General features: G+C 42.4%; 2 protein-coding genes across 2 annotated transcripts in view; both read left to right on the plus strand.

The window, feature by feature from the left end:
- Window positions 1-26,999, plus strand: part of ttc27 (tetratricopeptide repeat domain 27) — a 110,249-nt gene that overhangs the window by 54,453 nt on the left and 28,797 nt on the right. Inside the window, exons 10-13 of the mRNA XM_034223051.1 lie at window positions 10,789-10,902; window positions 11,073-11,168; window positions 14,726-14,848; window positions 16,225-16,452. Coding sequence (XP_034078942.1) covers window positions 10,789-10,902; window positions 11,073-11,168; window positions 14,726-14,848; window positions 16,225-16,452 — 561 coding nt within the window. The remainder of the gene's footprint in view (window positions 1-10,788; window positions 10,903-11,072; window positions 11,169-14,725; window positions 14,849-16,224; window positions 16,453-26,999) is intronic.
- Window positions 25,942-26,999, plus strand: part of LOC117550632 — a 2,048-nt gene continuing 990 nt past the window's right edge. Inside the window, exon 1 of the mRNA XM_034223072.1 lies at window positions 25,942-26,987. Coding sequence (XP_034078963.1) covers window positions 26,579-26,987 — 409 coding nt within the window. The 5' untranslated portion in view covers window positions 25,942-26,578. The remainder of the gene's footprint in view (window positions 26,988-26,999) is intronic.

Consider the following 26,999-nt stretch of genomic DNA (forward strand, 5'->3'; position numbering starts at 1 on the left):
GCCCCCCCAACAGAAATAGTCAGGCTCAGTGGCGGCGCCAGAGATTTCTTTTGGGGGTGCTGTGGGGTAGCTTGACGTTTCATATAGGGTGCTCAAACATTTAGGGTTTCCCATTAATGTACCGGGCGCTACAGTGGAATGTTCTACTGCAACACTCCCCACACGCACACACACAGTGTACCCGCGACTGTTACAATGAATGCTCGATAATCAGCTCACGGCATATAGGTGTAAGCAGGGGTAAAGTGCTATTTTTACAGGTGGTGTGTGGACCTCACATAGGGGAGTCCGGGGGCATGCTCCCCTGGAAAGATTTATTTTTAAATATTGAAGTTAAATGCATCAATCTGGTGCACTTTGAGAGCAACATGAAGAGATCTATGGATACCTCTCTCAACACCCATATGAAACAGAACTGTAAACAGATTTACTTTTTCTTTATGGATATTTTACAAATCACCCTTTTAAACTTTATTCTTTTTTTTACTGTCATATAGTATTTCATACCTGTTTTTCATTTATTATCTTATTTTTGTATAACTATAATGATCATATAAACGTGTGCCTCGGAAATAATTGTTTACATTAATGGTGACCAAAACGAGGCCCACTGAGATAACACTGACAGAGTCCTTTAGCTCACTGAGTCTCTCAGTCTGACAGGAGAGGACTCTCCTCCACTTTGTTGTTGAAAAAACTCCTTATATCTGTTAGCGTAGCTCGCTAGCACCAGAAGCTAACAACAACGATCTCCAGTACCGGTGCGCTCTCTCTCGCTCGTGCACACAAAATGGCTCGTTTCACACACACACACACACACACACACACACACACACACACACACACACACACACACACACACACACACACACACACACACACACACACACACACACACACACACACACACACACACAGTCGAGCTTTAATGAAACACAGAGACCCAGATGTAATAGTACTGTACTGCATTATATTATTTTCGAATCAATCATTTTTCTATTTTTTTTTTTTTTTCATTATGATTTATTTTTTATTTTTATAACCATTTTTCCTCCTGGTCTCTCGCGCCCCCCCCTGGCATGCCTCTGCGCCCCCCAGGAGACGTGCTACCATGGAAACCAAACAATGGTGTAGCTGTATATTAAAGTCCGAGTGGAAACAGTCCTGAGTAAATCTGATTTTGTCAGAAATCGGGAGAAATGCGGGAGAAATATGACCCCGGGAGGAAACCGGGAGAGGGCAATGAAATCGGGAGTCTCCCGCGAAAATCGGGAGGGTTGGCAAGTATGGGCGCGGCTGTTCTTATGTTCTCTGAGGGGAGGCTCACCTTCCCACACTTTGAAAACCCCTTGTCTATTCCAAAAGCCGGCCGGTCATTTTGAATTGGCCCTCAGCAGATTCAAAAAGTATAATGAAATATGGCCCACAAATGAAACTTGTGCTTGTCTTGTATTGTACTTCTTCAATATAAATGTAAACATATATTACACAGTAGTTTTCATGTGTAAATAAGCTCATTTTTCAATAAGTTCAGTCAATTAAAGTTGAATTTTCTTTTGTTGATAAGAAAAAAGCCCAATAACTTATTTGTCTAACAAGCTTAAAATATACCCTTCGTATTTCCTCTTATTATAAGCAATCTGAGGGTCCTGTTTTAAAGAATGAGTCAACAAAATGAAATTCTTAAAGCATATTAGCATATAATTTACCTACATTTGATTGATTTTACTAACTTATAACTGAATTCACGAGGCAATATACCTCTAGTGAGTGGCCCAGCCCTTCGTATTTTTTTCTGTATGTGGCCCTCGTGAAAAAGGTTTGAACACCCCTGGTCTATACTTTAGCGAATGGATTCTATCCATTATCAATATCTATTTAAAAAAATGCAAATGTGTGCGCAGTGCACATGAGGTATTTGGCCACTTTGTGAAGAGTTGTTCAGTAATAATGGGAGCTCATTGAGCAGAGAGCTGGAAGAGAAGCTGAGGCAGCTGCTGGCTCTGTGAGCAGGCAGCTTTCCAGCCTACATGTAGATCCAGGAATCTGCAGGCTGGTTATATGGTTGTCACATGTCTGGTTGTCTTCATTGCTACATTCTGTCGCTGTCCTGGAAGGCTGTTGTCTAGACTCCATATAATCCACAGATGTGAATGAAAAGGAGGCTATGTCATCTCTAAAGGGAAATCCTGCCAAACAGGTGTAGAATTGTCTAGATCTTGTTTCTCAGAGGGTTCTGTCAGCAAATATAATAATACTCCTGATGTGCCCATCAGCAGCTCCTGCAGGTCACACAGAGGTGATGTGATCCCACTTACTTCCCCTTAAGCACTGAGACTTCACTTGTTAAGGTCTTAAATGACATCCATTTGAACACAGACAGTGGCAGAATATCAGTGTTACTATTATTAGATCTCAGCGCTGCCTTTGATACTGTTGACCACAACATATTGCTAGACCGTCTTGAAAACTGGGTGGGAGTTTCAGCAACAGCTCTAAACTGGTTTAGCTCCTACTTGAAGGACAGAACAAACTTTGTCTCAATAGGCAATTACAAATCATGTCATGTCATGCGGGGTTCCTCAAGGCTCCATTTTAGGACCTTTGCTTTTTAATATGTATATGCTACCTCTGGCTGAAATTATTAAAAAGAGCGATCTAAGCTATCACATCTATGCAGACGACACCCAGATTTATTTTAAAATTACACTGGGAGACTACTCTCCGATTAGAACACTGAGCAAGTGCATTGAACACATCACTGACTGGATTACTCAGAACTTTCTCTAACTGAACAAACAAAAAACTGAGATCATTGTTTTTGGAGCAAAGAAGGACCGATTAAAAGTAATCACAGAGCTTCAGTCGGCAGACTACAAAACCACTAATAAAGCCAGAAATCTAGGTGTAGTGATGGACTCAGACCTGCATTTCAACAGCCACATTACAACAGTTATTAGGTCTAAAACTAATGTCGCAACAGGATTTAGAAAAACTTGTCCATGCTTATATTTTCAGTAGACTCGACTACTGCAATAGTGTATTCACAGGGCTCACTAAAAAATCTATCAGAAAGCTGCAGCTGATTCAGAACACTGCTGCTCGAGTCCTCACTGACACTAGAAAAGTGGATCACATCACTCCGGTTCTGAGATCATTACACTGGCTTCCAGTCTGCCAATGAATTGATTTTAAAATACTACTGCTAGTTTTTAAATCACTAAATGGCTTAGGACCGAGGTATATAGACGACCTACTCCATCACTATGAAGCATCCAGAAGTCTCAGGTCTTCTGGGTCGGGTCTGCTCTCTGTTCCGAGAATAACCACTAAACATGGAAAAGCAGCTTTTAGTTATTATACCCCAACAATTTGGAACAAACTGCCTAAATCGTGCACGTCCGCCGAAACACTTCCTATTTTTAAATCCCGACTAAAAAGGCACCTATTTGCCGCTGCTTTTAATTGAGCTGCCCATACTCACACTCCAGTATCCCTTTTTAGTCATGTATTCTGTACCTGCTGTGTTTATTATTTAATTTATTTCATTACCTTTGCTTATTATGCCTGTTTTTAAATGCCTTTTTAATAATATATTTATGCTGTATTTGTTCTTAAATGTCTTTTGGTTTTAATCTGTAAAGCACTTTGAATAGCCACGTGCTGAAAAGTGCTATATAAATAAGATTGCCTTGCCTTGCCTTAAGACCTTAAGACCAGCAGGCAGTACCGTGAAGCAGATCCTCCTCAACTCTGCAGACCTGCACCCTCACAGGACTCATGTCTTACTGTCAGTCTGATCCCTCTCCAAAGCCTCATGAATCAGAACTGATCCAGGGCCAGTCAAAAACCCTTTTGCTTTCTTCCTGTATAGTGTGTTATGGTTTTTTACAAATTCAAACAGGTTAGGTATATAGAGTGGGTCTCAAATGTATAATTACAATATTTTGTTTACCGTTAACTGACTGTTCCTTCTTGTCACACGTCTTTTTAATATAGAAAATGTAAACAATTATAATCACACAAACACAATCAGGCCAGTTGCTTATCGAGGCCTGTGGCCTGTGCGACGAAGCCAGTTCAACAGACCCTGGATATGTTGGAGTTATCTAAAGGCTTAACTAACCCTAACAAACGTGTCGTCCTTCGACGCTGGTTATCAACTCGGTAAATCAACCCAGGGTTTCTCTGTCCGGCTGAGAGCGCGTCCACATGAAAGGGGCGGGGTTAGCAACATTTGACCAATCACAAACATGGAGAAGCCTACTGACAGGAGTGGATCTGACTTTAATTACATTTGACTCGAGTGTTTCGTCAACTTGTGTTGCTTAAAATAATACTTCGGCATACAGTATGAGACAATGTACGTGTTGCACGGCCAGATACGGCTTGAGAAGCTGACACAGATAAGGACATATATTATGATGTGATATGAAGTATAAGTGGGACACGTCGGCATCTTTCCTGCATACAGCAGTTTAAACTTTATTTACTTTATTCTGTAATATGACTTGATATCGTTAACCTGTTAAGCCCCATAGCCCCGCCTTTTTTCACGAAACTGTCTCAGGGCTTAACATTTAACAAACTATTAATGTGTCATACCCACATATCAGGAAGAAACTCAGCTAGCTGTCGATATGAACCATTTTCACGCACTTAGCACAGAACTCACGGTAGAAATACTTTATTACTTATCGAATCTGCACAATCAATATATCAGATTTAAAGCTGAGATTCCACAGATTCTAGAGGTATAAGTATCATCACTGTGCGAACAAAACTTGCGGCAGCAAAGGCAAACCCAGACAACCCACAACGTAGCTTTATTGAGCAAACACGGCAAATATGTCTTACCTTTGCTGTTTTTCGATCAAAAGTTGTGTTCAATGGCATTAAAACGATAAAAACGCTGCTGAAGGTTAATCCAATGTGTGTCACTTTGAAATGATTACTGATAATCCATCATATTTATGGCAAGAAGCCTAGTTTTCAGTTTTCAGAGCGTAACATAGCTTTCGGTTTGGGCAAACTGCGTGCGCATCACTCTCACTCCTCAATGGTAACGTGTAGGTGGATTTAGGAACTTCCCCTCGATTATATTGGCTCCAACGGTTCAAAATCGACGAGGGGGGCCAGAGATATGGCAAATCCACCCAAATGACCCCAGAAGTGGATTTTTTTTTCTTCTAAATCTCTCTAAAAAGGTCAAATGTCACTTGTTTTGCATCAATCTTGATACAGGGTACTTATTATGTTATAGTTTGGATTCCTAAAGCTTTTAGTCTACTATCCCATTATTCAAGGGTGGTTTTCACTATAAGTAAAACATATTTTTTGGACGGACACTATAATTTAATTTTTTTTACTATGTGCAATCTGAATTTACTTTAAAATTATTGATTCTGACTTTTCTACATCCAACTCACAGGTTTATCATTGCTTTGAGAAAAAAGATTATTAATGTATCCCTTTTTAGAAGGGTAGTTATGGTAATTTGTTCTGGGAATGTAATTTTCGAGCCTGAGGCCTGAAAAACAGGCTTGGGCTTAACATGTTAAACTCCCCATGCAGAGCTCTGATTGGTCAGCAGGCGTTGAGCTCTGATTGGTCACGAGGCATTTCTTTCACTGAGTTGATCTTTTATCTGGAACATTATGTTTTCAGCATAAGTTACCATGGAGATCTACCCCGGTAAGAAATGAACCAGCGTTGTAGGACCAAAAACCCAGAGTTAACCCTGAAGTTACCTCGCTAACCGCAAATCCTGCTTCGTAGTACATGCCACTGATAAACTCATAATGCTCTATTTACCTTCTTTTTATTTCCAATAGTCTCAATTTTTCCATATATATATTTTGTATTCCTTCAAAACTGTCAATGAAACCACATCTTCTCTGTGTTTATTGCAAACACTAAAAGTCAAGTGAAGAGAACGATTGTGCCATTTGTTCTCCTTGTGGCTTTTAATCTAGTTTTCTTAAAAATGTTAATGGTATTTTAAACTACCAAAATTAAATCTGAGAACATTGGATGAAACTTGAGAATATGAAATGGAAGTTTTAAAATATGGGATGAAATTTGAGGAATATTAAATGTGATGTCATCTAGACTCTTTTCATTGTGATGTTCATGTCCAAGTGAAAAAAAAGAGTCTAGATGACATCACATTTAATATTCCTCAAATTTCATCCCATATTTTAAAACTAACATTTCATATTCTCAAGTTTCATCCAATGTTCTCAGACACTGTGAGAAATGAATCCAGTCTCATCATTCCTATGTGATGAATGAGTTATAAACACCAGGCGAATGCATGAACTGGCCAAAATATTACTGAACCATATTCTATACTGTTCTACCGGAGCCATATTTTTGCATTGGCATGATCTGAAGCTGACAGCTGTTAATAAGAGCGATGTAGCTGTTGTGATGGGTGAGCTGTCTCGTGCACCTGTCGCCGTGTCAAAAACTCTGAAGATCAATGTGCAGAGTCTGTCGCTTGTGGTGGAAATCAAACAGTCAGAGTTGTCCTTCTGAGTCTTTATTCATATTTTGCAGATCCTGTTCCCTCTCTTAATCCTAATGTTTCGCTTGGTTCCTTTGATAATGGATGACTTTATACTATGATTTTACTGGTCCGGCCCACTTGAGATCCAATTGGGCTTCATGTGGCCGCTGAACTAAAATGACTTTGAAGCCCCTTGTTTAGTTTAAGCAATGATAGCTGTCTGATAGCAACTGATGGCATTGCTCTTGTTATTAATGCACTTTGACAAACATCAAATTATCAATTCTAATAAATAAGTGAACATTAGCCAAGGTTACTCTCACACTGTTGTAAAATAAATGTTCTCTCATTGCCTCTGAGAGGAGCTTGTAGCTTCTTTGTATTCACCTCTGCATGAGGAATGCAGATCATGTCTTATTGTCTGATCTTAATTGCTGGGTGAGTGATGTTGAGAGAGGAATAACATTAGGACAATTTACTGTTGCACTAATGACTCCATCACGACTTGCTAAGCATCCACAAACATCATTAGTGTTTGTTCATCTCGCATGAAACCATTTATAACATCATCTGTATGCATATTTCCATGTTGATCAGTTACTGTAGGTAGAAAGTCATTGTTGTACAGCGTGTTCTGATTAAAGGAGCCAGAACCAAGGCTCATATACAAAGCTAGTGTCATCTTCCCCAGTGTCTACCTGACAGTTTATCAGTACAAGAGCCCCCCCCCCTGCTCCCTTTAATCTGATCATCTACAGCGCGAACACTGAGCAGCAGATTATCAGCACAGCACACAGATTAGGACTTTCTTGCTGTAATGGGTTTGAATAATGATCTCTGAAGACGGCTGCTCTGCTTGTTACCACAGAGCATAGGAGACGGGCTATAGATGTGTGGAAGGATAATAAAGGGAACTAGATCTAATCCGTCCTTATTTGACACCAGGGTGTCTGTTCTCAGTTCTGTGTGCAGATGTAGATCAGGTGCTTACTGAATTGAATATGCTTATGGACTTCATTCAGAATGCACAAGTGTTTATGAGGAAGCTAAATATGGAGTTTCAGAAGGGAATGCAGTGTTTCCCACGGATATGAAATATACTTGGGCGGGTGGTGGCAAGGGAAAAAAAAAAAAAAAGTTTTAACAACATTATTTATTGACTTTTCATTCCGGTATAATCATTTTGCGCAAAGATGGCACTGTTTGTCAGAGCACTTCATCCTTCTGGGATTTCATGAAGAACAGCTCCAACGCCTGTGTGTATGGGAATGCCTCTGGTGCTGGTCCATTAACTGCCAGTGTTTCCCACAGATCTGAAATATACTTTGGGGGGTGGTGGTAGCGGGGGGGGTTGAGGTGACGTGCAACAACATTAACCTTTCTGTTGGTCGCTTGTTAGCAGACCCTTCACGCGATGGCAGAGCGAACAGGTACAGGCAGGGTCCATAATGATAGCCCTATAGTTTAAATCTACTACCCACACATGAACATATGGAAATGGGTTACTATTTAAAAAAATAAATGTATTTATTAATGTATTTAGGAACCTATCCATGTGATTTTTAGTGGGGGTCGACCTCAAATCCTCTAGGGGGGTCCAGGGGCATGCCCCCCCGGTAAGATTTTATTTTTTATTTTGGAGTTAAATGCATCAATCTGGTGCATTTTGAGGGGAAAATAAAGAGACTAGATCTATGGAAACACCTATATGAAACAGAACTGTATACATTTCAATAATCATAAAATCAAGGCCATAACCAATAACATACCATATCCAATATGAAAAAAACACTGAAACTTGTTTATTAATTTAGTTTTGGTTCATTTATAGTTGTGAGTGTGTCTGTGCTCTTGAATCAGCCTCTCCTGTCTCCCTCCTCTCCCCCCTCTCCATCCTCTCCCCCTGCTCCTCTTTGAGGCAGCAGCAAAGACTAGTTTTCTCTCAACAAGTTTTAAAAGTGTATCTTACCTTTTTTCACCTAGTTAACTTTTTATTTATTTATTCATGCATATTTTACTAATCACATTACATTTCATTTAGCTGACGCTTTTATCCAAAGCGACTTATAATGACCGATTACAGGGACATTCTCCCTGGAGTAACTAAGGGCTAAGTGCCTTACTCAAGGGCACACTAGTGGTGGTGTTCCTGGCGGGATTTGAACTCACAGCCTTCCGATCTTCAGCCCACCTCACTATCCATTAGACCAATCACTACCCTCTCAAATGGAAATATGTGTTTACATAAATGGTGACCACACCGTTTGAGACCCACTGAGAACTTAGACTAAGTTAACTATCTAAACACTCAGAGAGTGCTTTACCTCACCTGAGCTGAGGTTATCCCGAGCTTGAATGACACACAGAGACCAATCAAGGGCTTTGATTTATGATCTGTATGACAGTGGCCATGTCGGCAGGCCACATCATGTGGACAGCCAGTCACCCTGTGTGAGGCAGGCCACTTAACAGGCCAGAAGGAGGCGAGATCAGAGCAAGGGAGCGAGGGATCATTGTCTACAAGTTAATCGATCGCAGATGGCGTCGTGGTCACGGACGAATAAAAAAAAAAAACTATATAAAAAAAAAATTATTAAAAAAAAAACAAAAAACTAAATGGGTCGCGAAATATACTTGGGCGGCCGTTAATATACCTGGGCGGCCCGCCCAAGTATAGTCTATGTGTGGGAAACCCTAGAATGAAAGGAAACATTCATAGATGTGTCTTTGTTTTGCCCGGGGGGGCTTTGAATATGTCAACTTTAAGGGGCCCGTGTCTAATCAAACCACATTTAACACAAGTTTCTCCTATACACATCAGAGTTCCCGTTAGCCGGTAATTACCGGACTACGACCGGTAAAATATGCTGAAGACCGGCAAATCTAAATCTCTCCGGTCAAAGTGTCCGTTCAAAATAATTTCCGTTTAGCGCAATACCACATCAGTTGCGCTACTTGCGCCATTTATGTGACAGACGAGAATATTCCATTATAATGTCTAACACTTAATGTGGAGAAAGAGATGTCCTGTATGGGTTGATTGTGCGTTGATCGTGCGTTGATCTGTTGGTAATGCCTCGGGGTTCCGGTGGGCATGTAAACAAATGCATAATGCTGCGCTATACTTTGCGGCCTCACCCAGTTGCATAGCGACGCTTATTGTTTAGGTGTCTTTTAATAAGCAGGTAGTCATATCATTAGCTAGAACTAGCTGGATCTGATCGATATGGACATAAATGCGAGTGAAGTCTAATCTGACGGGAGAGAGAGATCAGTTGCTGCTGACGAGTCGACACGCAGCTCTGCATGATCACATGCAGCGGTGAGCGGAGCAAAACACACACCAGGTTAGAATATCACACGTAGCTATTTTAATGACCTCTCAAACTACCGTAACTAGTTATAGATATGTTTAGTTTTACTGTCGGGTCACTCATTACTGGATCAGCGAGCTGCATGATACTGACGGGCTGTCAGGAGAGGGAGAGAGCGCTCCGTTTATTATTCCCGTGTTATTGTAAGTTACTGTGCACTTTTGAATAATGTAGTTAATCTACTATAATTAGTTTGTTTAATATCGAATCATATCAATTTGTTTTAAAGCACAATAAATAACAAAGAAGACCTTTGACCGGCACTTTTCTCATTTTGTCCGGAAGATTTAAACTTTAACGGACATGTTGACCGGCGAAAAAATATTCTAACGGGAACTCTGATACACATTAACCTGTATGAAAGGTTTGTAGTACTTGTAATGAATCTGTAAATTAAACTCAAAACTTCCTGCACACATTTAGCATGAACTGTTTACAGGAAGTCGTCATTTTGTTAATTAACAGCAATAAATACTGCCGACTCATTGTACGACCTTCATGGCCAACATTTACATCTCAATTACATCACATGTGAGTGTTGAGAAGCTAAATAGACATTTGCAGTAAAGGTCAGGAGCCCGGGTAGCAACAGTGCTGCGCGTACATCCCATAAATATTAGTTTATATTATATTAGTAAATATTGGTTTCTGCTGGCTATTGTAGACTTTGGTATTGTTGGATTGCTACTTGTTTTTTAAGCGTTTGTAGTGTAGTCATAATTATAGGTTTTGGCTGTGTGATCAGAGCTAATTGACTATAGATACTCTTAAATAAACTCTATCATACAAACAATTAGACTTTGACTTGTATGATATGAAAAACTATTGTCCCAGATTCTGATTTGTTATTCATCATGGATGTCTTGATGCTGTCTGAAGCCTCTCTCCCTCCTGTGTCTGCAGTGCATCCTCTCTCAGCCTAAGTTCTGGGCTGTGGAGGTGACCGCTCTCTGCCTCAGGACCAAACTGGAGAGGGGCAACTCCCGCTGTGTGGAGAGAGCCATGATGCAAACTCAGGTGAGGAGGAGTGTGGGATACTTTATTTATTGCGATTATTTACTTTATTATTTAATAATACTATGATTTGTTGTTGTAGAGTTTCTTTAATTATCAGTGTGTATTTATTGTCTCATGTGGGCTTATTAACAGACCCCTCTTCAGAATTTCAGCTTGTTTTCCTGTTCCAGGCAATAGTAGACCACTTTGAAGACCGGAGCTGTCCTGGGACTGAGCGGCTAAAGGCCTTCTACTTCTGCCAAGCCCCCCCCAGATGGGCTGTCCAGGTACCACACACTTTAAAAAAAAGTTTTTTTTAATCAACAACCAATACAAATTAAACACTGAATGAATTTCTCTTTGAATCTCGAGTCATCAAATGTGCAAATAAGTTGTCAGCTAAGCTAAATGAGAGCTAACATGCATGGTATGACTATTAACATGCTGATGTTTATAGGATATGTGTTTTACACTGCATTAGTTTAACATTGTTGACATGCTAACATTTGTTAATTGGCACTAAACATTTACTACAGTTGAGAACGAAGTAGTGTCATGTGTGTCCTCCTATTCAGAGGCATGGATAGCTCAATAGGATGTCCCATTTCACAGATCTCCATTATGTTATGTGAATATAATGAATTGTATTGGAAAAAATAATAAATAGGAAAATATTTTTTAAATGTTGTTACGGTGAAAAGCCATGATTGTGCAAGCTATCACTGGCTTGATTTCCAGACTTTGTAAGTCAACACAATCCATATGTGCACGAGGTGAAGATGTGCTGGACGAGTTCACTAGAGAAGGAATAGGCTTAGAGGTTTGATACCGATGTATGATCAGAAACTGGCAGATGCACATTTTTTTGTGAACATACTAAGTTTATGCAGGTGTTACTTGCTGCAGTAAATAGCATTACACTCTGGTGACAACTATGACTGTGGTGATATATAAGAGTCGTTGCTCCTGTGTCACCAACAAAATAAAGTACTCAGACAATGCTATGCTTAGAATAAGCAGGTCACAATAGATGGAACAATTAAATTCTTCATTACATTTGTATTTTTAGCTGTGGAAAGACAATAAAAAAGACAGTCCTACAAACTCTTTGGATACTGGGCATCTCTCTAGCAGTAGCTGCACATCAACATGTGAAAACAATGAGAATCCAAAGCTTAAACCACCTGCTGTGAGTAGTTAGGATTTCTAGATTTAGATTGGATAATCACTGTTGTGTTTGTGACAGTCTCAGTCTGACTTCACTTCAGTTAGACAATGGACATCTTCAGATTACAGTGTAATCCTAACAGTTGCTCTGTGTGCACAAGGTGACAACTCTGAACCAAAACGGAAAAATGGGATGGATGGAGTTCTCAGAGGAGCTGTAGAAACCACACTAATGATATTTCCTGACAGAGCTGCTGTACCTCAAAGCATCATAACGTCTTCCAAGACTCTAACACAGCCCAGCATGGTAGCAGAGTGAAATGGAATCAGAATACCTTTATTAGTCCCACAGAGAGGAAATGTACGTAGTTACAGCAGAAAAAAGAGCCACAGACAGCTTCATGTTACATATGTTACATGCATTAAAAAGTACTAAGTTATGATATAAAAAATAAATAAAAAGTTACATAATTTTCAAAACACACATCCTGTAACAGTTCTTAGGATTTAGCAGCCAGGTATATATAGCACAGTTTTAACGGCATATATATATATTGCACATAGTTGGATGGTATTTAACAGCAGCAATTTACACAATTTACAAAATAAACATCTTGTAGCAGTTCTAAGGATCCAACGAGCAGTGAGTAGAGAAGGCAGTAATAGAAAGATGTATCTGTCAGAGAGATTGAAGAAGGAGGATAGAGCAGAGATCAGTTGAGATGAGACATCACCCAGGCGGCGTGTAATAACTGATAACAGCAATAAAGATGGAATTGAACAGTCCCTATTGCCGCCTGAGGACGTGAAGGCGGATGATTGCAGATGGTTCCTTTTTTTTCATTCTGGGTAACCATGGCCTGCATGTGACAGAGCACTGAAGGCTTATTTATGGCTGGGATAGAGTGCAGTTTTCCTCTGTGTGTTTGTTTTGATATTTTATCATGAAATACTGTTTATTACTTCCTTTTATTTTAATGCATTCTGCATTTTTATACTTCGTCTTGCACAATTTAGAACTGTAAATACACAACATGTAGTGAGGTATACGTGACATCTCTTCTGATCAGGAAGCTATTGGTTTAACTTTATAGGTGTGTTTATATAAAACGTTAAATCTTTTATAAAGTCACTCTTTTTAAGATACTAGTGATGTGTTACCATGGACAACAAGGTTGGTTGGCCTTTCAGTCTACTGCTTTAATCAAAACTGCCATATCTCTGTCTGATATTGAGTGGATTGTCGAAAAAAAAGTATCCTACCGATTCAGAAATACCTCAATAAATATTGGATGTATTTCTGTTAAATTTGGTACCGGCATTCATATCCCTCTCAGGGTGAATTGTAATACACTTGGGGATCAGTGACTACGTTTATCTGCACACAAGTATTTTACTATTATTCCTATTTTCATAATTTGATGTTGGTCAGGTGAACGGCAAATATGCTTTTTAATATGCTTTTCATCCAAATCTAGCATTTTCTAATTAGGACATGCAGTGGCAGTTCGAGAACATTTTACATGGGGTGGCAAAGGGGGGGCAAGAGGTCATGCCAGGGTGGCATGGGAGGGTGGACAGTACGTGGTATTTTATACTGTATATATAACCTATTAAGTGTTCTTAATTCACAATAGAAACAAGGTGTTCAGACAAACAAACAAACATATAGTATAAAACAGCAGAACTGCATAGTTTAGCAAATAAAGTGATCGATCTCCCAGCTAGCACTGTCTGTGTAGTATTTTGTAACGTAACGTCCCAAACAGCGACTGTCTGTTACACGCTATCGATTCAAACGGCAGCGTTTTATTCATATTTTGTTTCAAGCTCTCGTCCTTAGTAAAAACAAAACTAGTGGAAGGGGAAATGCTCCCAGGGGGAGCTGATCCACCTTCAGGTGCTGGGACAGCTCGGTCTCTCTGCAGCTGCGTGAGCCGCGGCTCACGCAGCTGCAGAGAGCCGCAGAGAACGCCGCTCCGCAGTTTAATGCAGGGCCGTAGCTGCGTTTTTAACGGGCCTAAGATGATATTTAAAATGATTCACTTTTAATTAATGAAATGCTTGTTTTGTTGCTTGAGAAGCTTGTGGACATAGTGTAGGTTTGTTTCTACAAGTACAATTTTAGGGACACAAAAGTTAGGGGGATAGCTGGGGGGGAAATGCTCTACAGTGGGAGGGGGCAGCTGCCCCCCCTTTCCCCCCCGTAGATCCGCCCCTGAGGACATGTGATATAAACATATATTATGTGTGTGTGTGTTAGGAGCATTCTTTGGACATGTATACTGAGTTTGGTTCATAGTATGCGTCTCAATAGAGTTTTAACCACAGTCCCCTTCCTGTGACGGTCAGCTCTGTACAAATACCAGCTATAGATGCATGCTTAAGAGACAAGAAGAACACTTACTTTTAACTACTATGAAAGACTGGGATATATATACTGTATAGGTTTATATACTTGCTGTATTTAAACAAATTCAATGATTTATGACCGGACACGTTTCATTTGACTTTGAACCGTTCTCGGGTGTAGTTGGTGCTTGCTAACAACTCTTATTTGCTAAAGTGCAAAACCAACAGGTTGAAACATATCAACATTTTTGCATTTTTATTCACATGTTGGACAAAATGTCACTCTGCCAGCATGCTTATAGCCTAATGTCTCTGCCCTCCACAGAAACAGCTGGGCAGCCTGCTCACAGACCTCGGCTGCACCAGCTCAGCTCTGATCATCTACCAAAAGCTGGAGCTCTGGGAGGACGTAGTGATTTGCTACGAGAGGCTGGGCCAACATGGAAAGGTACACACACATACACATTACACCCACAGAAAGACGTACAGTTCCAGCTACATATATCATTTGCCAAATCTAATGTCACAAGCCATCATTGAAGTGGCTGAACATAAACAGTGGCTGCCTAGCTAATGGTGCAGCAGCAGTAACCACATTATGAGCGCACAGAGTAGCAGTGATAGCCAGCCTGTGGGATTAGCTTTGATCATTTTCAGTTTTACCCTTTTTGTTGTTGTCTTTAGTGAAAGGCAACAAGGGAGCAGGCTTACATTCCTGCTGCAGCCCCAGATGGGTGTTGTTCTTACCCATGACTTCCACTGGATATTGCCGAGTCATGTTCCAGCTGTGCAGTGGCTACGTCATGATGTCTCATCACACAAAAAGGGTCTACTGGAGGCTTATTTTGCCATCAAATGTTGTGGTGACAACTGATTATGGCCAAAGCAGTTCTTCTCAGTGTATGGAGTCATTAGAAATCCTACATACAATAATTTTTCATAAATTGCTTTCAGTTAATCATATAGTATTTGACTGGAGCCCAAACTGCACTTAGTGAAGCACACTGAACTGAAACACAGCTGACACTCGGCTCATTAGCTAACTACTGAACTGAGATGTCAAGAGATCATATGTAAAGCATCAGCCAGTAAGCAAAAAATAATGCTGGATAAAAATGCCATTTGCACAAGAGAAAAAAATAATTGACTTCACTCTGAAATGGTATTGTCAGTGATGTCTCTGATAGGTGGGTTTGTAAATGTATTTTTATATCAGCCTGAAGGTGACATTGTGTGGTTAATGATCCTACAATGGTAACGTTGTATCATCTTTAATTGTAGAATGGTATATCTGGTATCTTTCCAGAGTTCATAGCAGCAGTGTGAAAGGCTCCTGGCCCGGTGTCAGCCCTCTGACAGGGGATCAGAGTGCAGTAAATCTCAGCCTCTGTTAGGCCTCAGGGGCCCCAGCCATTTGGTGGTTTTTGCAAACCTCAGGCTAAATCATGTCACAGAGAGGTGAGATTCTGTTTATTATTATTCCAGCCTCAGCTCATCCAGGAGCAGTCTCACGCGTGTAGTGGCAGGGTGAGGTGCAATGGGTGCAAACGTCCACAGATTAGGTGGCAGTCACCTGACAAGAATGTAACATAAGCTCAATTTAAATTATTATCCCTGTCAAACGTATCCCAAATCCACTCATCCACCATTACTGACTTTGTGGTCTTTGTTCTTTTTTTGACTTACTGCTGCATCAGCTACACTGCCTCACACATCTTTACATCTCTTAATATATTATTGTTCCTTTCACTTTACAATAACACTCTCCTGCATACATCTCCTCCTCCACACTGATCCCTCCCTCCTTACGATCCCTTTGCTCAGGCTGAGGAGATTGTTCGCCATGAGCTGGAGAAGAAGGAGACGCCCAGCCTGTACTGCCTGCTGGGAGATATTCTGAGGGAGCATCAGTACTACGACCGTGCCTGGGAGCTGTCGGCTGGGCGCAGTGCCAGGGCCATGCGCTCCAAAGCCCTGCTGCACCTGCGCTCCAAGGACTTCCAGCAGTGTGTGGACTGCTTCGAGCAGTCCGTCAGGGTCAACCCCATGCAGGTACAGGCAAAGCAATAACATCTTAATAAAAAAAAATAAACAAATTGTAAGCTATATTGGAACCTCATATTCCAGATATGTTGAACTGTAGGCTTCCCTGCTGAGAAATTATATTGAATTAAGTGTCATACCATGCACTGACTTAAAGACTTTCTAGGTTAGACTCAAATTAGTTCAATTAATAAGGATTGTATCAACTGAGTACGTTCTCAGAAAAAAATCTAAAAATCAATATTTTGAAAATATACGGACCCCTTAACATGCTAATTAGGAAATGTTATAATGCTACATTGTGAGCTAATGCGAATAAGTGTCAGAGCTTCTCCAAAATAAGTGCAGAGGGCGGAGGTAATGCACGTAAAGGCTTAAAACTCCGGTAAAAAGGATTTTAATTCAGAAGGATTTCAGATTTGAGTGTACATACAGTTCTCTTTCGTCCCCACTGACCGCCAGAAGCGGTGCTTTAGCACTGGATATGTCCATCGCGCGCATGCGCAGCTCGAGTGCCAATAACAACAACAACGTCACTTGTGACCCACTTGACACCGGCTATATGTGTCGTCAGAGGAACTGCTCCTTTCATCTTCTCGCTGCGCGAGAGTACCGTGGCTACATTCTTGTTGTAGCCTGCAGTGTTCGGTTGGAACGTTTGATCTAAGGATTTCTCTGCAAACAGCTGGCTGCGTGCAGCTTCGCGACTGATCCAGTCGGAGCCGTGGGTTTACTTGTTCTCCAGGAGCTGTGGCCAGCTGTGCAGAAACTTCGACGGACAGGTTGGTGTCGGCTTGGTCGGTGATGGCAGTGTCTCCGCTCCCTCTCCCAGCTAAATTGTCCTGATTACTGTCTTGTTGCTATTTGGCTTAAAGATCCCATGTCATGCTTTTCCGGTTATTACCCGTCACCTTGTGTGTTATGAAGGTTTTTCTGCATGTAAACGGTCTGCAGAGTCAAAAACCCTTAAAGTACACCCTGTAGGGCAGGGGTGGCCAACCCGCGGCTCTCGAGCCGCATGCGGCTCTTTGCCTAGTTTCATGCGGCTCTTCAGTTCATATCGAATTGTATGTGTGAGTTTGGGGGAGAGACACTGACTCCTGACTAGTGTTGCACGGTGTACCGATACTTGAAAGGTACCGCGATACCCTGCCGTTAAAAACGTTACGATTCCTCCGTTTCATTAGTACCGGTACTTTAAGAATGACGGGGGAAAGTACTCCGGTGAGAAAGCGCCGTTTTAATAAGAGCCGTGTGTGTTCAGCGCTCTGCTTCCACTCCCTGCATTGCAGCCATGCCTGCAGTGCTGCCCCTCTCAAGCACGCTCTAAGTCCCTCCCCTCTCTCATGCACGCGCTAGCTGCCAGAGCATGTGAGAACACGAGAAGTATGGCTGCAAGTGGGAGTGCAACTGCCGCTGCGCCTCGGCTTGTTGACAAAAAAGACGCCAGAAGCGAAATTGTTATGTATTTTAGCTATATCTCTGACAGTGAGGGCAAGCCTACGGACACCACGAGGCCTGTCTGTAAGACATGTATTCATTTTATTAATTTATTTATTGTTCTCATTGTTTAAAAGTTTGTGTTATGGTTCTGGTGTGAAATAAAGCACAATAATTACATTTAAGACTGTTTCCCTTTTTTTAAGAAAAGTATCGAAAAATAATCGGAATCGCAATTATTGACTTGGTATCGAAACCAAAATGTTGGTATCGTGACAACACTAGCTACTCCTGACAGTTAAACCTGATATTTAGTAGGTCTGTTAAGTATTGAATGCTGATAATTCTGACGTAATTTGGCCGGTCAAAGTTGTTAGGGCTCGGATAAAATCGCTCCGTTACTTTCGTCCCGTGTTACTTTCGTCCCGTGTTACTTTCGTCCCGTGTTACTTTCGTCCCGGCTCTCCCTATGTGTATGTGTGGTGTCAGGTGTCAGTATGAGAGGATGACAGCGCGTCTAATTTTGATGTGGCCCAAGAGCCAATCACAATAATACCTGCGATGCAGTGAACCAATCACCTTTGAGGGGGTGAAAACCTATCGTTGATTAAACACTATCCAGTGTTTCCCCTACCATTGTTAAGGTGTTTAAAAAATATATATAATTTTTATTTTTAAATATATATATAGCACCAAATTGCAAATAATCTATAACTACTGTCACTTTTCACATTGAACATGTGCTCTTTTATTAAATAAACTAAACGCTTTCATTTTAAGTTGTGGGTTTAGTGTTTTTGACCCTAAGAAACACTGATGCATTATTCAATAACAATAATCCACAGCTCCTCTCTGCTCCAGGGGATTTAAAAAAAAAAATATCCCAATGCCACAAAAATGCATCAGTGACGTGGTTGAAATCTTGTCTCCAGAAAACAAAAAACTGAAACAAGCGGTATCAGTGACTGTGTGTTTGATGTGGCTCTTTGCAGTAACATAGAAAACATTTGGCTCTTAACCTCTGACTGGTTGGCCACCCCTGCTGTAGGGAGTAAAACTCTAACACAGAAAAGACCTCCCCAAAACGCCTCGTTGGAGATTTCTCATTTTCCATTGTTTACTCCCTGGGCACTGTGACGTGTGAATACCCAGAGGCCACATCCTCTGCCAGCCTTTCACGAAACAAAGCTTCACAAACCTTTCAGCGATTCATGCCGGATATGTACAGCGTAGGGCACTGAAGAACGATGCTGTTCCTACTTTGTTTGGACCAGCGGGAGTTTCGGGTACACAACCTGTAAGTATTCATTGTTGTTTGTGTATTTATGATGTTTAAAACAAACAAGGTATCTACCACGACTGTTTAAATGTTGAAACGTTTTTCGGGCTACTACCTTGGGATCGCGGAGAAATGCTCTCTGCAGACCCATGCTCACAGCGTTATAAACAGGGGTGCACATCACTTTTTTGCCCTGGTTCTCAAAGGAGCACCTGGAGATGTTGCTTGGTGCTCATCTTTAAAATGAAATAAACCGTAACTTTTGAGGGGGTCTTGACTTTATTTGCCAGACACACGGCACTGAACACACATGCAGAGGTGAACACAGAACACACATGCAGAGGTGAACACAAGACAACATTAGCACGACCAGTAATCCTACAAGCTGTCATCACTACCCTCCTGACTGTTCTCCTCACTGTTCTCCTCACTCTCTTCCTCTCTGTCAGACATGGTAGCTGATGATGTAGGCCTACTACTTTCTCTCTGGTTGAGTCTGTGATTAGCTGCTGGTTTTGGGTCGAAAGTCTCTTTTGTCATCTTAGAAAAGTGGATGTAATCAAATAAGTGTCACGGTGTGTGAAGCAGGTAGGACCCAAATGCAGAATAAAGTGACAATTCCTTTATTTCAAGGCTAGGTGATAACAACGACAAAACAGAACACTCACCGACGAACAAGTCATGACAAAAGACGAACCGACAAAGACAGACAGAAAAACCAGAACTCAAATACACACAAGACTAATCACAGAAACAAGACACAGGTGAGGAAGGAGGAGAAAACACAGGGGCCACAGGTGAACACAATCGGGTAAATTAGACACACCAGGGAAACTAACGACCGGGAACCACAGACAGATTTAAACAAGACACAACGCAGACAGAAACAGGCAAGACAGGAAGTGAAGACCTTTCAAAATAAAACAAGACAAGACAAAACACCATAAAGACAGATCGTGACAATAAGTATGTGAACATAACCAATAACCTACCATAGCCAATAACAAATGAATGTAAGGCAAGGCAAGGCAAGTTTATTTATATAGCACTTTTCAACACAAGGCAATTCAAAGTGCTTTACAAAAAATGAAAGAGATTAAGAAAATGGCATTTAAAATCAGTCATTAAAAAGAAAAGCTAATAAAATAAACATTAAAAGAAAAAAAGTACATGGATAAAAGTTACAGTGCAGTCTAAGATATGAATAGTTCAATTAAAAGCAGCGACAAAAAGAAAAGTCTTCAGCCTGGATTTAAAAGTAGTCAGAGTTGTAGCGGACCTGCAGGTTTCTGGGAGTTTGTTCCAGATATTTGGAGCATAATAACTGAATGCTGCTTTACCATGTTTAGTTCTGACTCTGGGGACAGAAAGCTGACCAGTCCCTGAAGACCTGAGAGATCTGGATGGTTCATAATTTAGCAGGAGGTCAGAAATGTATTTTGGGCCTAAACCATTCAGTGCTTTATAAACCAGCAGCAGTATTTTGAAATCTATTCTTTGACACACAGGAAGCCAGTGTAAAGACTTCAGAATAGGAGTGATGTGATCCACTTTCTTAGTGTTAGTGAGGACTCGAGCAGCGGCGTTCTGAATCAGCTGCAGCTTCCTAATAGATTTTTTAGTGAGACCTGTGAAGACACCATTGCAGTAGTCGAGTCTACTGAAGATAAAAGCATGGACAAGTTTTTCCAAATCCTGCTGTGACATTAGTCTTTTAATCCTAGATATATTCTTTAGGTGATAGTAGGCTGATTTAGTAACTGTTTTAATGTGACTGTTGAAACTCAGGTCAGAGTCCATGACTACACCTAGATTGTAACTTATTTTATTTATGTTCATTCATATCTTATTTTACCTTAACATTTATTTATTTATGCATTTTTTTTATCTCCAGTTTTAAAGGATATTTTTGGTTACTGTCCTATAGTATACATTGGAATGATTTCAAACCTGTTTATCCTAATAATTATAAAGGAGTGCCTTGGAAATATGTGTTTACATAAATTGTGACCAAACCGTTTGAACTTAGACTAAAGTGAACTATCTAAACACTCAGAGTCCTTTACCTCACTGAGCTGTAGTTATCAGCAGTGTTGTGCTAGTTACTGAAAACCAGTAACTAGTTACCATTACTAGTTACTTCATTTCAAAAGTAACTCAGTTACTTTACTAGTTACTTAAACCAAAAAGTAATGCGTTACTGTGAAAAGTAACTTTTTAGTTACTTGAAAAAATGTCTCCCATTAATGCCCTTATAGCCTTCATTTCAGTACTGTTATTGCATTGGAGAATAATACAATCTGTTGATCAACTTGACATGCATTATATGCAATCTGGATTGCATCGATATTAGCTGGCTTTCCATTTTTGTATATTCTTTCTCCAGGTAGTTGGAAAAAGTTTTCCATCCCATATGCCGTGTGCCGCCCGGACATGCTATCATGCTAACTAGCTCCCTGAAAGCGGGTGACTCCACTGTAGCAATAGCCTGCATGTGTTCTACAACATACCGTGCAATGGCTTTATCGACTTTTCCCTGGCCAGCAGTCCCTTGGTTAAAATCCAGCCGCTGTTGCTTAGGTGGAGGTGGAGTGGCGTCGGCTGAGTCTCTGTGGTCTTAGCTACTAGCTTCGTCCCAGCATGTTGTTTTTGCAGATGTTTTAAGAGATTTGAATTGCTGGTTTGGCAGTAGATAGGATCTTTGACCCGCCAGGACACAACTTACATTTAACAGAAACTTTCTTTTCTTTGTGCTCGACAAAAGTGAAATAGTGAGAATATCTCCAGGTGGAGAAACTAGACTTGATCTCCGCCGCCGCCATGATAGTCTTGTTAGTAAACAACACAAACACGCCCACAGCCCGTCTCCGCATGTGACACAGGAAGTATCAAAGTACATTTACTCAAGTACTGTACTTAAGTACAGTTCTCATCTCTGTTCGCCTGGCTATATAAAAAAAACTAACGGAGTAACGCACCATGTAGTAACGGTAACTGAGTTACTGAATTTAAAAAGTAATGCGTTAGAGTACTAGTTACTGCCAAAAATAACGGCGTTACAGTAACGCGTTACTTGTAACGCGTTAGTCCCAACACTGGTTATCAGCCTCACAGTCTGACTGGAGAGGACTCTCCCTCCACATTATTGTAGAAACATCTTCTTCTTATATCTGTTAGAGCAGCTAGCACCAGATTCTAATAACAACAGCGCCGGTACCGGTGCACCCTCCCTCGCTCACTCGCATTTTGGCTGTGAGCTGTGGGCGCCAGATAAGCCAACATCCCCCATTTTCATCACTTACAGTGCCCATCATACAGGGCAAATGAAACGTGTAACCGGGGTGAAAAGGGTGTTACATTTACTTAATTGTGAATATCGTTACATCAAGGCCGAAAATTAGGATGAGCACCAACGGTCAAAAATGTGTTTTTCCCACCGAGAGCTGCCAGCGCAGCGCCTCCCCAGATCTGGCGCCCGAGGCGAACATCTATTACGCCAGCGCTACAGGCCGGCCCTGAGTTCATATCATAGGTTCAACTCGCAAATATATTTCTCTCTTCTCTCTTCTCTCTTCTCCCTTCTCTCTCCCTCTCTCTCTCTCAATGTTGGTACGCAAATGCGCCTTTTTTCAAATGACATGGTGCTCTTTTTTTGGCGGAGGTGCGCACCTGCGCACCAGTTATGTGCAGCCCTGGTTATAAACCTTTTTCTTACTCAATATCAAGCCACACTTATTGTTTTTACTTCGGCTGTGAGTGTTTGTGTGTGCTCAGGATGAATTTAGCTTGTTCTCGCTGTATCGCCGACACGGAAGCCTGTCTGCTCCTCGCAGCAGCCCGCAGCAGCTGCGAGGAGCAACGAGCCTCTCACGTCGCGACCAATCAGAGCACACTGGGCTCACTGGGAGGGGGGGCTTGAGCTCCAACAAGTCGTTTAGGACAGAGTGAATACCGGTGAATACACATACTATACAGAGATGCTGTATGAGAAACCAATGTGAGTTTGGAAAATTGCACAGTATAAATCTATTTTAGTACACATCAACAATGGAATTATGATCAGTAGAAGTGGCCATGACATGGGATCTTTAAACTTTTTGGTGACAGCAGCGTTTCCGCTCCCTCTCCCGGGATTTGCCCTTGTTGTGCTCTTTTGTACTTTTTCTGATCGTGGCGTTGTGCCAAGCTATCTTTAGCATTTTGAGTTTCCAGCTTTAGCTGCGTTTTCCTTTTTAGCTAGTTAGCAGTAGCGTGGCTCAGCCTAACTGTGTCCTGTGCAGCCACTTTGGCTGACGCTTGAGATAAGCACCAGAGTTACCCGTGCTGTTTTTTCTTTACATTACATTACATTGCATTTAGCTGACGCTTTTATCCAAAGCGACTTACAATAAGTACATTCGACCAGGAAGACACAACCTTGAAGAAAACAGAATCATATAAGTACATCAGGTTTCATAGAGCCAAACATTTCAAGTGCTACTCAACTGGCTTTAGGTAAGCCAGTCCTTTATTAGTATAAAAGTGCTTCGTTAATAGTTCTAACGCTCGAAGTGGAGTCGAAAGAGATGAGTTTTCAGTTTGCGCCGGAAGATGTGCAAGCTATCTGCCGTCCTGATGTCAATGGGGAGCTCATTCCACCATCTTGGAGCCAGGACAGCAAACCCACGTGTTTTCGCCGATGGGAACTTGGGTCCCCCTCGCAGCGAGGGCGCAACGAGTCGTTTGGCTGATGCAGAGCGTAGTGCACGCGCTGGGGTGTACGGTTTAACCATGTCCTGGATGTAGGAAGGGCCAGATCCATTCACAGCATGGTAAGCAAGTACCAGTGTCTTGAAGTGGATTCTAGCAGTTACCGGAAGCCAGTGAAGGGAGCGGAGGAGCGGAGTGGTGTGGGAGAATTTAGGAAGGTTGAAGACCAGACGAGCCGCTGCATTCTGGATGAGCTGCAGAGGTCGGATGGCACATGCAGGTAGACCAGCCAGGAGGGAGTTGCAGTAGTCTAGGCGTGAGATGACGAGAGCCTGGACCAGAACCTGAGTCGCTTTCTGAGTCAGCTGGGGACGTATCTTCCTGATGTTGTAAAGCGTGTATCTGCAGCAACGGGTTGTAGCAGCGATGTTTGCAGTGAAGGACAGGTTGTTATCTAGGGTCACACCCAGATTCCTTGCAGTCTGAGTCGGGGAAACAACTGAGGTGCCGATGTTGATTGTTAGGTCAAGAGTGGGACAATCTTTTCCCGGGAGGAAGAGCAGCTCAGTCTTGTCAAGGTTGAGCTTGAGGTGGTGAGCAGACATCCACTGAGAGATGTCAGCTAGACAAGCAGAGATGCGTGCAACGACCTGGGTCTCTGAGCGGGGAAAGGACAGAATTAATTGGGTGTCATCAGCGTAGCAGTGGTAAGAAAAACCATGCGGGCTAATGACTGATCCGAGCGAGTTAGAAGCCAGTTTTCTGGTCTTAGCTTTGTGTTTTCGTTATTAACTCAACCAGTGAAGGCAGTGTTCTCGCCCCCGCTCCTGGTAGACGTGTTGCTTGATTCTAGCGGCAGCTGCCTGGCTAAGCTGTCCTCTTAAGCTTCTTTATTTAATCCAGCTAGGTGAAGGCAGTGCTCTCGCTCCCGCTCCCGCTCCCTCTGCTGCTAATGTGGGTGTAGGACAATTACATCCCTCGTTGTGTTCGGCGAGTAGGAGCATTGCTCTACACTTTCCATTCAGCAGCTGGTGAAGGCTGTGTTCTCGCACCCGCTCCCGGTTACGCTGTGTCTGGCTACCTACATAATGGCTCATTCATGTAGCGCCTGCATGGCTTCTCTTGAGCCAGAGGACGACCATGACCGCTGCCCCTCTTGCCTTGGCCTCGAGCATTTGAGGGAGGGTCTCACGCAAAGCGCCTGCATGAACTGTAGCTGCATGCCTCGGGCACTCAGTGTGGCTAGCGTCGCAGAGGTGGAGCATCTGGCAGCAGCCAACGGACACCTCTCCTTGTCACATCTTCCTCCAGATCAGTTCGGCCAGTATAGGGGCTGCTACCGTGCTGCCTGCCCCTCCTTCGGTTGCCGCACCTCTGCATGAGGATGCCATGTCGCTAGCGGCTTCGGCTAACCTCTTCAATGAAGAGGTGGAGGACGAGGCCCCGCTCACCCACCGAAAAGGCTTCCCACTCCTCTGCTCAGGGTTCTCTGCAGGGCGTGGAGGACGTCTCCTTGGCGGCCATTATTTGTACGGCTCTGGCACACTTGCAGCTTCCGGTTCTGCAGGCCGACTCAGGCTAGCGCCTTCGGCCGGGTCGAAATTACAGTTGTCAGCGATCCGGCGAAGGCCTTTGCTCTGGCCCAAGAGTTGTCCGTCCTCTTGGACGGACAACCGAGCCAGTAGACCCTCTGCTTCAGTCCGGGGGGTTCTACTCGGTGTACTTTCTTGTGAGCAAGAAAGTCGGCGGATTCCGTCCAGTCTCGGACCTCAGAGGAATCAATCACGTGCCAATTGCATCCCACCATCAGAAGTTCTTGAGGTTTGCCTTTCAGGGGCCGACACTATCAGTTCCGGGTAGGGGTGTAACGGTTCACAGAATTCACGAGTCGGTATGTACCTCGGTTTGGGGGTCACGGTTCGGTACGGGTTCGGTACAACAAGAAAAAGCAAAAAAAAGTCCCAAATGCATAATGCCAGGTTTGTTTTTTATTTATTTTGAACAGTAGTGCAAGTTTCAGTTTAGAAATAAGGAACTCTAACATTTTGAATAATTAACTTTATTACACAGTTAAAAACAAACCACAAACAGTACCACACACACTCAGATGGCCATACTATCTATAATGGCTGATGTCAAACAAAAAGGTTCAATAAGCTATAAAACTAAAAAGAATGTCTTGAAAATATTACAAAAGAAATAATAAGATAGTGTTTCAATCACTTTCAATCACAATCATTAAAAGCTGGGGTCCTCTACTATTGCATAAGGGCGCAGCATAGCCGTTGAAAAACATATGCCAAAAGCTTCCGTTATTTATTTTGGTCTCTTGGCTTTCATGTCTATTGGTTCTTAAAAACAGCAGGGATAAGCTGTTAAACTGCTGTTGTCTTTTGCCGGGCTCCGGTGATTGCCAAATCTGGGTGATGCCTTCTGATATGATTTAGCATGTTTGGCTTGTGTTAGCATTAGCATACCACACCGCTGTCGAACAACGCCGGCACACCGTCCTCATCCGATCCACCACACACACTCCATCGTTATTGTAGTCCACAGGGAACCCGAAATGTTCCTGATTTTAAAAGAAGCAGGTGGGTCAGGTCTTCTAGCTCCTGTGTGTTATCTGAACTCGCAATACTAACTTTTCTTCTTCTTGTATTTTGTTCATTTTGTTGTGCTGCCTCAGCCGTTTTGCCCTTAGGCCTGCTGTCGCTGCACCCCATGTAGATGTGGCTGAACAGCCTTCACTTGGACGCCAAGTGGCACAGGCACAGGAGAGTCAGGGTGTCTCAGCGGTGCCTCCACTCTGTCCCGCTGGAGGGACAGGGCCTATCTTCTGATGGGCATGTCCATGGGCGCCATCCCATCCCGCCGGAGACTGTCACTGTGGATGCATGTCTCTCAGGGTGGGGTGTGGCAGGGCAGGACTGCTCAGGGTCAGTGGTCTGCCCAGGAAGGTGCACGCCATATCAACGTGCTAGAGCTTCGGGCTGTGCTGCTTGCACTCATGCACTTTTTATCCCTACTGGCTGTCAAGTATTTGCTTGTTCGCTCGGACAACATGTCCGCTGTGGCACAAATCAACCACCAGGGGGGCACCAGGTCCGCACAGCTGCTCCGGGTTTCACAGAGCCTCTTGTCTTGGGCG

The sequence above is a fragment of the Gymnodraco acuticeps genome, unplaced genomic scaffold (assembly GCF_902827175.1).
Source record: "Gymnodraco acuticeps unplaced genomic scaffold, fGymAcu1.1, whole genome shotgun sequence".
Lineage (NCBI taxonomy): Eukaryota > Metazoa > Chordata > Actinopteri > Perciformes > Bathydraconidae > Gymnodraco > Gymnodraco acuticeps.